The sequence below is a fragment of the Cupressus sempervirens genome, chromosome 2 (genome assembly GCF_028749045.1).
Source record: "Cupressus sempervirens isolate cs-2001-9-10 chromosome 2, ASM2874904v1, whole genome shotgun sequence".
Lineage (NCBI taxonomy): Eukaryota > Viridiplantae > Streptophyta > Pinopsida > Cupressales > Cupressaceae > Cupressus > Cupressus sempervirens.
Genome location: NC_143119.1, coordinates 780,686,160 through 780,699,151, shown reverse-complemented (window position 1 = coordinate 780,699,151; position 12,992 = coordinate 780,686,160). Strand labels below are relative to the sequence as shown.

At 35.9% G+C, this 12,992-nt stretch overlaps 1 protein-coding gene across 7 annotated transcripts in view; it reads right to left on the bottom strand.

The window, feature by feature from the left end:
• Positions 1-12,992, bottom strand: part of LOC149575791 (uncharacterized) — a 315,107-nt gene that overhangs the window by 76,610 nt on the left and 225,505 nt on the right. For all 7 annotated transcript variants that reach the window (XR_016360237.1, XR_016360238.1, XM_089815588.1 and 4 more), the window contains exon 15: positions 2,641-2,724. Coding sequence is in view for 5 of the 7 variants with exons in the window: in XM_089815588.1 (XP_089671714.1) it covers positions 2,641-2,724 (84 nt within the window). In the remaining 2 variants the exon portion in view is untranslated. The remainder of the gene's footprint in view (positions 1-2,640; positions 2,725-12,992) is intronic.

Below are 12,992 nucleotides of genomic sequence, written 5' to 3'. Positions count from 1 at the left end.
CGATCATTCTAGAGGAGATTGATCCAGAATCAGAGTGGCTCACAGAGATTGTGGATCCAGTCTTCACTGAGGAAGACCGTGTGTGGGTTGACCAGGTGGATATAGAGGCTGAGGCAGCTAGAGCACGTTCTTCAGGCATTGGTAGACGCACACGTGCACGCACAGGCACAGTCCCTAGCGACGTTCATGAGCCCATCTTACATGTGGGAGATATGGCTCGGCAATCCTCTAGGACCTACATTAGACGCCTTGCTACTAGGAAGACTAGATACTCAGAGGCTGAGGCTGAGGCTGCAGCCGAGCTTCAGGATGATGTTGAGGATGATGATGATGACTATGAGTCTGAGGCTTGAGCTGGAGCCTTGTTTTTATATTTTGTTTACAGATATTGATACTGAATCATTGATAGACATATGTTTCAAACTTTCATGGATCTTCATCTTAGATTCTTACATACATTTATGATTTGATGTCTTATGGATCATCTTACATACATTCTATGATTTAAATCATTGTGATCATTTGATTTCTATTTACTTCAGCTAGCCTACAATTTACATTTTAGATAACATAGTTACATATGTGATGGATTTTATGTTCCATGTTTATGTATGTTAAGTTTTAACTTCTATTTGATGATGTTATAGTGTGTTTAAGTTATATTCAATAAAGGGTGCATGAAATAAGTTTTAAATTGTTAAAATCTTTAAATTTAAAGGGTTTTTTCAAATTTGCCGATTCATTGCCGATTCATTGCCGATTCACAATTCGATTCGGCCTTGCCGATTCCGATCCGATTCCGATTCTTGTTACTTTGCTTTCCATAGAGAAATTAAAATGTTAGAACCAAAGACTTATGTGCCAGATATAGAAGTGTTTATATGCCATCTATGGAAGTGGTATTGTTACATGCCAAATATGGAAGCAAAATTATCACTGTAACTATGTATTAATGTCATCAACAAGTTCTATTAGTAACAAAGGAACAGTATGAAGAACAATACTATAGAAAACACACGGCACATTCAAATGACAGAATCTATCTTCATTGATTGTACCAAAGTCTTACATTAACATCCATATGAACATTCACCACCCTTTCACTTGTTCCAGACTCCATACAAATAGACTCGATACGGTTGGTTAAGTCTCCAACCGTAACCAACTGACGACATGTGGTTTTTCAAAAAAACCACAAATAAACCTCTTTGAATCATGGAACTAAAACTGACAAATATGTCTAGCTTTTTTCCCTAAACATTATTAAACCGGTCATCCAAAAAATATCTTGCTGGCAAAAACTTATTATACATTTAAACAAAAAATGATTGCAACATTTCTCAAGTGAGTTTGTACAGTTTTGATGGCCCTTACCATGTCCTTATTCAAGGATAATGAAAGAGTTTTCAAACCAGAAAGAGAGGTCTTACCCATTTCTTCTCCTCTGGGGTCTGCACTCTTGGTGATGACCCTGCTTCCCATTTGATTTTCATCGGCTCCAGTACAGTTTCCTCCATCAGCTTCTCAAGAAAGTGCTCTAATAAACTCTCTATTATAGCAAGCAAAGAAGGGCATTCGGTAACACTTACGTTTTCCACCACAAATTTATAAGATGGTTTCCTGTTTCTCACCAAGACCTTTGCAAGGATTGCCTTCAGATTTCCCACTTCCTATAATAATATCATTCTCATTGCCTTGCAACGACGCACCATTATTACCAGACTCCATGTCGATGCCTTAATATCATTCTCATTGCCTTGCAACGATGTCCCAAGTAAACATCCATGTCAAATAGCCATAGAAGAAATCTAGTCAATCTATACCCTAGACGGCACCAAGTAATGAAAAGATAGACACAGACACGGGTGAAACAAGAGAACAAATGCAGGAAAATGTAAGCAATACACACAAAATAAAGGACAAGCAATGGATTCTTTCCCAAGCATGCCACGAAGGCCCTACATGTACAGGCCTATCGTCCAAACGGCCCACTTGCAGAGCACCAGTTTCCTTCTAGACCAAGGTTCTCTTTAGATATTCGAAGATGATCATTTGTACTTTAATATTTCAAAATATAGTTAACTTATTATACTATATTTAAACTTCAATAATTGCAATTTACTATAGCATGTTTAATATTTAATAGATTCAACAAACCACTTTGAACATTAGGAAATTTACAGTCATCTTACTTTATATTGTAACCAAATTAGAAAATTTAAACATTACAGGCTACAACAACCTTACACACAATCTCATTATTATGAGTATTGAAGAAAGAATAGCCTCAGCTTGTACACACTATATTCATAGTATATTCTAATATGGGATAAAACAAGTAGTAAACAATGCAAAGGCTGCTACTTGATTAAGAACACTACTACCCACATTCCAAAGACAGTATTGCTGCTGTTAGTAGTTGACTCTATTCCCCACATTGAAACATAAACATGATAATGCAAGTTTTCTTATATAGCCTATCATACCTGAATGACAAACTTCAACATATAATACTTCATAATTAAAAGATTCACATATTATTCTACAGCTTTCACACTGTTGTCTCACATGGAAGTAACTTCAATAGGAGACCCTGAGTGCAAGACAGTCAAGGAACTTTAAAATATCCAATTTAATTACCTGTAGGACCCGACCTCTCCATAGCTTCTGAAATCCCTTTCTAAACGCTTCAAATGATAATTCTATTGAAGTCTCAAGATAGTACTGCAAAAAATGGATCACATAAGTAGTTGTAATATTTTTGTCAAATGCACTGACTACAATTTAGTTTCAACAAATGATAACAGATAATTAATGCACTCTAATATCACAATTTTGTAATTTGTGCTAGTTTTCTGAGAAAGGAATATAAACTGGAAATAAAACTAGCATAGATGTCTTAAATACCTGTCTAGAGAAATGCGGATCGATATCAGTTTGGAGCTATTTTATTTACTTCAAATTATTTTAGTTTAGTTTAGAACTAGACATAAATGTTGCTCATTTTGGAAGAATCAAATTTTATACTTTGGCATTTAATTGGCTGTCAAATTTAAGATAATAGCTTAGAGAATTTGATAGCACATGCACTCCAGTACACTTGCTACCCTAGTAAAGTGCCTTTTGACACTAACAAAATATGATAACTGCTGTAGACAGCTGAAATAGATAATATCAAGCCCTAGACCTTGGAAAGAAAATATGAAATCATTATGCACTGAAACCAAATGTTAAAATTGATAATATATGGCCAGAAAAATCATAGAACGGCAGAACAGAATGTCATGAAACTTCATTTCTGATGTTGGAAGGTAATTGCAAGTACAAACAGAAATTTCTGATTTTGCATTGTCGGATATCCCTACAAAAAATGCAGTAAAGTTTTCCAAAATGATGACCTAAATGTGTCAAAAAAATTGCTAAATCACCTCTAAATGAAGCTGGAATATGATGTAAAATGCAGATCGCAGCCTTCACAAGTATCAAATGTTTGTCACTTGTACCAATGACGGCAAATCCCCAGTTTGCCCTCCTTTGGAAGTGGTATGGAAGCCTCTAAAAGTAACTAAAAATCTGGAACTTGTCATTAATACCAAAACTTTTCAATTTGCAGATTGCCTTCAAACAGGGCTGATATCGACAATAAATATGAGAGCTAGACACCTCCAACTCTTTCCAAAAATGGTATGGATAAAGCCTAGAACAGCTGCTCCGAATTGTTGTACCAATAACAGCAAGTACATGTGCAGAAACCACTGATATGTCAGCAATCTTGAGCTAGATGGTACCTAGAAATGATATGCACTATTTGCTAAAGTGGGACATGACATGTACAAACGCAATTGTGTCAAAGTTGTTTCCCTTAACCTTTTACAAATTAATCTGATGTGCGAATTTATACAGTTCAGCTGGCATTACATGCTATGTTCCACACTGTTTCTAGAATGAGGACAAGAAATGTATAGACATGTTTGAGTAGCAGAGGGAGACATAAGATCTCTTTTTTGGAAACAGCGGGGGACGGTGGGAGACACTATGTTTCTTTTTGGGAGGCAGATGAGAACAACTGCTATGTCTACTTTGAATTATTCTCATATCAATTGGATATAATGATATTTATATTGTCCTATAGAATATCAATCTAAAATTACTATTGCAAGAGAAACATCTCCAACTTCGTAGGATGTAATGTTTAAACTTTAGACTACTTTCTGTTTAAGTGATGTATATGAATGATGTAACAACAACATTTAGTTTTGTTTAAAAGATAACTTACAAACAACTGCCTTGTAAATTACCCATTCAGTAATGACTATAAACTCATTGAAGTGTGTGCCATCCAATTCTCTCAAGATTCATCCAATCATTCTTCCAACAATACCACTGTTTTAGTTGTTTCCCCCTAGTATCCATACAATGCACTTCTGCACATAATGCATTGATCTATTCCTCCTTAAAACAACCACCTTCTATTGTTGGGTTAAGGAATTTAAGGAGCAAACTCTCCTTCATTTCTGAAAGTACTTTGAACTAATGACCCAGCTACCGCATTCAAACTTGCATTTCAAAAACCAAACCCATATTATTTGACAAAAATCATCTAGTAGACATCTCTCTTGATGTTGCTGATTCCTGCACTGGTTCACACATACCAGTAGAATAACATCACATGCGTCTTTGGCTCACCATGCACTTTTATCTGGAAATAGTCATCATTTCTATTTACCATGTCTGTGTTTCTTCTCCTTGAGAAAAGGCATTTCAAATGCCCACATCTTTCCCTGCAGAGGCGGCTAGAGTTATCCACCGAAGTGGCATTTCAATTACTATGGTCAGATTAATATGGTTTCATAAAACCTTTTGCCCAATACCAAGGGAAGCTACCTTATCTTGTTTGGAAACAAAGATCAAGAACTTATAACCATAAAGTCAAATTGATATTCATCTTTTGGGTGTAAATAATAGAAGGAAAAAAAAAATCATTTTTCCAGCATAATTGACATCCCAAGGCCCAAAATAAATAGCTGCCAGCATTAATTATTACAAACATCGCCCCCTACTACTATTTTTCAAGGTAGTCATCTCCAAATGAAATTTACTTGGTATCAGTATGTTGGTTGCAAATTTTGTCCTTCTAAAGTATCTTTAAAAATGACTCAGAAATGCCCAAGATGAAAAGACAAAACTGAAAACCAACAGTTGCAGAGAATTTTGTTAAGCAGATGACATTCCAAATTTTGGAGGTACAACTCCTTATGATGTGAGTTTGCTTTTCTGGCTGTGCTATTGACCAGAAAGCAGGAAAGCCAAAACTAACACCTGAGCATAACTATACTGCACATGCGAAGAAAGATTCAGGTAATGCTTAAACGATATGAACTGGCACAAAGTTCGTTTCATTACATTACATCTTAGGAAAGGATAGGGAAAGAATTCATTTAAACATAGAATGCATAGTTTCTGATGTGAAAGTATGAGTAACCATTTTCAGTAAACAAACATCATAAAGGATTGTCACTACACAAAGTTTAACTCACTGTAAGGAAAAATATGGAAAATACATAGCTTTAAACACATGCATGTCCATTTAATGATGCTTGATGAGAAATTCATGAGACAAAATTTGATATATTTCACTATCCAAAAATGGCTACATCTCCCCAAAAATCTCTACTTCCCAGATTTGTTTTTTCTTTCTCTGCCTCCTAAGTGTTAGGATTAACCACAAATAGAAATAACAGTTACATGCAAATATAACCAATATCAAAAAATAATAAATTGCATAGAAGAGAACACAAGACACAAGGATTTATTACTAGCACATTTGCCTCCTTGTTCCCTTCTAGTTTATCTCCTTCATTGTTCTTATGAGTCCAACAATCTTTTTTCTTATGCCCTAGCTTCCCACAGTACCAACAATCTCTTGGTCCTTTAGATTCAACAAACCTCTTCCCCTTTGATCTTCCTCTTGATTTCCCACGATTTCTAGAATTACTTCTTCTCTTAGTCGTTCTGTCTCTACTTTGTGCGTTTAAAGAACTTCTTGAGGTAAATCCACTTGAGGTTTTCCTATGAGCTTTATCACTCAAAATAACACCAATCACGTCATCAAATTTTAGAGTATTAGATCCAGAAACAAAATTACTCACAGCCATTCCAACTTTCCGACAAAGAACACAAAATCAAGGAAGCCCTAATTTCTTCATCAAAATTGACATTCACAGAAGATAATTGACTAGTAACTGTATTAAACTCATTTAAATGATCTATAAGAGATCCACCTTTTGCCATCTTCATATTAAATAAAGGCTTCATGAGAAATATCTTATTTGAAGCGGAGGGCTTTTCATACAGCTTTGCTAGGGTTTGCATCAACTCTTCCGTTGTCTTTGCTTTTGTAATGTTAAATGTCACTGATGGTGCCAGGCATAATGAATACTTTCAAGTGCCTTTTTCTCTAGAATCTCCAAGTCCTCATCTATCATAGTTCCCTATTTCTTGTATTTTCCTTCCAATGGCTTCCATAAATCCTTTTGATAAAGATAGTCCTCCATTTGCATTTTCCATAACTGAAAGTTCTGCCCATTAAACTTCTCAACCTTCAACTTACTCTTATCTTCCATCGCTCGCACTCAACTGTGAGACTTTCCTACAAAGGATAGCTTAAGAAAAAAATGACAATAATCTGGCTCTGATACCACTTGTTAGGATTAGCCATAGACAGAAAAACAGTTACACACTAATATAACCAATATCAGAAAATAATAAATTGCATAGAAGAGAACACAAGACACAAGGATTTATTACTTACCACATTAATAAAAAGTTTGAAGAGGATGTTTTGCTTATTTCTTTAGAAAGTGTTGATGATTCTTGGGTTTTAGATTCTGGGGCTTCATTTCATGCTACACCCCATAGAGGTTATTTTATTAATTATGTCCAAGGGGATTTTGGACTTGTTTATTTGGGGGATAATGAACCCTGTCAAATTGTTGGAAAGGAAAAAGTTAAGATTAAGTTACAGAAAGGGAATCATTGGCTACTACATGAGATAAAGCATGTTCCAAGGATGAGTAGGAATTTAATTTCAGCAAGGCAACTTAGTGATGAGGGTTGCGTAGTTACTTTTAATGATAAAAATTGGAAGGTTTCCAAAGGTTCCCTTGTAGTAACAAAAGGTGTGAAAGTATATTGTTCCTTCTACATTAATTGTTTCAGAGAAAAATGAACGTTTAGGAACAGTTGTTGCAGTTGAGCAGAGAGAACAAACAGATGTTGTAGACTCTGATACAATGCTCTATGCCACTACAGACTTGGGCACATGAGTGAGAAAGATATGAAATTACTTCATTCAAAGAAAGTTTTACTAGATCTGAAATGTGTCAATATGGATTTCTGTGAATGTTGTTTGTATGGAAAACAAAAGAGTTTTGTGAAGAGTGGGAAGGAAAAAAAATGATAAATTAGAGCTTGTGTATACAAATGTATGGAAACCAACTCAAGTATCTTCCCTTGGTGGATCTCATTATTATGTTACATTTATTGATGATGCAACTAGAAAAGTATTGAGTCTATTTCTTTAGGTAGAAATTTGATGTATTTCAAACTTTTAAGAAATAGAAATGCTTGGTTGAAAATAAGAATGGTAAAAGATTAAAATGTCTCAGATCTGATAATGGTGGTTAGTATTGCAGTTATAAATTTGAAGATTATTGCTCCACTAACAGTATTTGCAGATAGAAAACTGTTCCAAGGACTCCACAGGAAAATGGAGTAGTTGAACACATAAACAAGACAATAATGGAGCGTGCAAGAAGCATGAGGTTGCATGGTGGGCTGCCCTTAAACATGTGGGTGGACGCTATCAATATTAATGTATATTTGATTAATAGAGGTCCCTCTACTTCTTTGGGCTGTGGTATTCTAGAGGAAGCATAGACTGGTAAGGAGGTGAGTTATTCTTTTCTCAAAACCTTCGGTTGTGAAGCATTTGCACATATAGATTCTGAAAATAGAACCAAGCTAGAAGCTAAGTCAAATAAATGTGTATTTGTTGGATATGGCATTGATGAATTTGGTTGAGATTTTGAAAATCATAAAATTATAAGAAACAGGGATGTCATATTAAATGAGAAAGCATTGTACAAAAATTCGTTGCAGCAACATGAGAAGAAAGAAAATGATTATGTAGTGTTGGATGATACTCCAAAAGGTGATGTTCTAGCAGTTTCTCATGCTCTACAACAATGACAACAACAAATACTACACACCCCAGCGCATGTTAAGACAACTAACAAAGCTAAGTAGGCCTCCAGAAAGATTTTCTCTCTCTTTGTATTCTATTTTACTAACCGATGCCAGTGAACCTGAATGTTATGATGTTGTGCACGTGGGTACAAAGATTCAGTGGGAGTCAGCAATGAAAGAAGAAATGATCTTTTTGTTGAAAAATAAGACTTGGGATTTATGCAAGTTGCCCGCAGATAAAAGGGTTTTATAGAATAAATGGGTTTATAGGTTGAAAGAAGAGGATGGAGGTAAGAAAAGATTTAAAGCCAAGTTAGTTGTAAAAGGATTTGCACAAAAAAATAGTATTGATTTTGATGAGGTACTTTTTCTTGTTGTTAAAATGACTTCTATTCGTACTGTATTAAGTATTGTGGCTATTGAAAATTTGCATTTGGAGTAGCTTGATGTTAAAACAACCTTTCTTCATGGTGATTTGGATGAAGAGATATATGGCACATCCATAGGGATTTGAGGTCAAAGATAAGAAGAACTTAGTATGCAGATTGAAGAAAAGTTTATATGGCTTGAAGCAAGCACCTTGGCAATGATATCTTAAATTTGATAATTTTATGCATAAGCATGGTTATACTTGTAGGCATTCTGACCATTGTGTTTATTTTAAGAGGTTAGATGATGACAGCTACATTATTTTATGTCTATATGTTGATGATATGCTTGTAGCTGGGTCTAACATAAGGGGTTAAAAGAACAATTAACACATTCATTTACTATGAAGGATTTGGGGGAAGCAAAACAAATTCTTGGTATGAAGATTTGCAGAGATAGGAAAAATAAGAAATTGACTTTATCTCAGGTTGATTATATTGCGAGGGTGATGCAACATTTCTCTACAAAGAATGCTAAAGCTGTCAACACACCTTTACCTGGTAATTTGAAGTTGACTAAGGAGATATGTCTAAAGACACCAGAAGAGGAAGCTAAGATACCTTATGCTTTAGCTATAGAAAGCTTAATGTATGCCATGGTATGTACTAAGCCAAATATTGCACATGTAGTGGGAGTTGTTAAAAAGTATGAGTCATCCAGGGATTGAGCATTGGAATGTAGTCAAATGGATTTTCAGATATTTGAGAGGAACATCCAGTAAGTGTTTACATTTTGGGAGCTCTACTACTGATTTATAGGGCTATGTTGACTCGGATTTGGCAGGGGATATTGATACCAAGCAGAGTACTACAGGTTATGTATTTACTATTGGTGGGACAACAGTGCGTTTGATTTTTTGATTACAGAAGGTTAATGCTTTATCCACTACAAAAGCAGAGTATGTTGTTGCTATAGAGGCAACCAAGGAGATGATATGACTTCAGTTCTTCATGGAAGAATTGGGACACCCATAGAGGGATAATTATTTGTTTATAGATAGCCAAAGTGTCATTCATCTTGCAAAGAATTTTGCTCTACATTCAAAGACAAAAACACATACAGTTGTGGTACCATTTCATTCGATCAGTTTTGGATAATGGAAAGTTAAAGTTGGAGAAGATAGACACAGATGATAATCCAATAGATATGTTTACCAGGGCAGTAACAAGGGAGAAGTTGACCTCCTCTTCAGCTTCAATTGGTCTTCTAGATTGAACAGAATAAAAGAACAACAGAGTCTAGGGTGGTTTGATATTCTAGTGGGAGCTATAGATTTAGCAGTGCTATGATCAATCTCCAAGTGGGAGGTTATTGTTGCGGAGTCTAACCAATCTCCAAGTGGGAGATCGTTGTGATGTGGAGCCTAATCAAACTCAGAGGTTTATTCGGTGCATTTTACCCCCAGAATATTTCTACGAGGGTTTGGGGGCAAAAAACTTGTATAAAATGGCTTAGGTTTAGGGATTTCATAATGTATGTCATCGGTAGAGATTGTGTAGCCGATGGGATGATGTTGTCGGTAAACATTGGGTAGCTGACGGGTAGATTAGCATTGTCATGTAGCGGACGGACCCCTTCAGAAAGGTTCAGCAAGAAGTATATATATACTCCATCTGAGATCATTGTAAATCATTATAAGCATTATGTAATCTCTTGACATATGCAAATAATAAAAGCTGTACTGTTGTTCTTGTTCATTATCTGTGTGCATTAATCCGTTTACCCCATATGGTAAATAGACAAGGTCATAGCTAAGAGGTCTCTAGTAACAGAGAGGGGGGCTAGAGAAAAGGTAAATGCAAATTTGGCCAGCCAGTAAGCAGCGTGGGCAGTTGAGCATGCAACACTTTTGCGGGATAAGGAAGCGGCTGAGCAGGAATTGCAATTAGCTAAAGCCCAGGCTATGGACGTAGCGCTTCTTCTGAAGGAAGCCGTAGAGGTTAATACACGGATTCAGAAGGATTTGAGCATCCGGATGAATCAAGTGTGAATTGCGCTAGCAGTAGCATTCTTTAGGATCACAACCTCCTCTTTAGCATATATTCTTTCTATATTGTATATTGTGGTCTCCTATTTTTGTTAGTTTTTGAAGTCGCTAGGAGATGACTTTTCTTTTGGGGGGGATGATGTCATCAGTAGAGATTGTGTAGTCAACGAGATGATGTTGTCGGTAAACATTGGGTAGCCAATGGGTAGATAAGCATTATCATGTAGCCAACGGACCCCTTTGGGAAGGTTCGGGAAGAAGTATATATATACCCCATTTGAGATCATTGTAAATCATTATAAGCATTATGTAATCTCTTGGCATATGTGAATAATAAAAGGAGTACTTCTGTTCTTGTTCATTGTCTGTGCACATTACTCTGTTTACCCCATACGATAAACAATGTATAGTGATATTGTAGCTTCTTGCAATGGTATTGAGCTGTAAGGGATTGCGGATTGTAATCACTGGATAATAATAATGGACTTGTTGTGGACATAGCTCAAGGATTGGGTGAACCATGTTAAATCCTTGTGTCTTGTGTTATCTTCTGTGAGATTTATTATTTTCTGATATTGGTTATATTTGTATGTAATTGTTATTTCTGTCCATGGTTAATCCTAACACTAAGGCATATATATACAAGGAAGATGAAAAGCGTCTCTATTGTGAAAGTAATTGTCTTGAAAAAGATGGGTATCAAGAAAAGACTTAAAATAGAAACAATTTCATCAAACCCAAAATTACTTTTCCATGATTCTACCCATACTAAAACAGGAAAATTAAGCAACCCTAAAGAGCGAGATTTCTATCTACCTCCAACCACATTTCCATGAAAAGATGGTGAAGCTTAGTGTGCTATTCTTCTTCTTTCAAGATGAAAACCACTCTATGGTATTTGCAAAGCTGGTCACATCCTTCCATGCCACATAACACAATTCAGAAACAATGTCGAGTTGGTACAACTCATGCATATTTTAATCCGATTGCACCACGAGCATAGGTTCCTCCTCCCATTCTCTGTAAGTAATAGGAAGTCCCAATTTGAGAAGAACTCTTTGATTATTACTAGGGAGAAAAATGAACTGAAAAATACAACCACTTTTCTTTGTAAACAAGCTTCTAAGGCAATTCATTTTGGTGGCAAATGATAATAATTCTCATTTAGAAAATTGCATTGCCACCTCAATAGATTCACTTTGTTATACTCACCATTTAAGGAACTATACTTTGTGAGGTTCAGAAAGATTTTGCATGGAAAGGTAAGCTTTGAATTTTAGTTGGGGGCTAACAGTTGAGAGTGTTCACTTGGCGGTTAGCACCTCCTTGGAGATTTGTTCCGTAGTTTTGGTAAGCAGCATTTGTATCAAGCATTAACAGTTTGAGCTTTTGGTATAATGACAAATGCGACCTACAATTGGTATCAAAGCCCTTGGGTCATGGGTTCGAGTCTCCCTTCAATTAGAGCTGAAGACTCAGTCGATGTTGAGGGGGAGATTGTTGGGAGTGTTGACTTGGTGGTCAGCACCTCCTTAAAGATTCGTGTTGTGGATCCAGGTAAGCAGCATTCATATCAGGCACTAACAGTTCGAGCTTTTGGTGCAATGACTAATGCTACCTACACTAACTAAATTGCCACACAAGCATGTGAGAGTCGGGCAATTTTTGAACTTTCAAACCCATTCATATTTAGTTAGTGGATTCAAAAAGTCCAATATCCAGATCGGACTTCCTTGCTGTTGGCGAATTGCATAAAATTGAAACTTTGGAACTCAATCGGGGACTCTCGTGGTTTGAGACTTCAAAGAATGCTCAATATCCCAACCATTTGGCATACCTCAAATTTCTTCGGTGTTTATTAGTGCTACTAATCGGTTCCAAACCCAATTCGCTAACTAATTAGAATGTTTGCATACTTCTAGAACTAGGTCAGGGACTAATCGTGGTTTCTAGAAACACCATTGATACCTCCAAGCACTATATAGCCTTTCTATTGTTTAAGTGGTCTCCAAAATCATTTTAGCTTTTTCTAATTCTATTTGCTTCAACCAAATCAGTGAATAATTTTTCTTTCTCAACCCAGACTTGTAGTCATATGCAGACATACATAGCACACATATACCTGATCCTTACCCGCAAATAAAGTCAGACTAGAAAGATTACAAATAAAAATCATTGAAAGAGGCTAGCATGTATTTGCGGAGACTAAACATTATCAATGAGAAGTTAATAGACCTTAAAAAAAAAAATTTGGCTAGTTAAATGGTATAACAAAGTATTAGCACTAGTAAACTTAACATACCAGTCCTCGTGACAAATGAAATGCTAC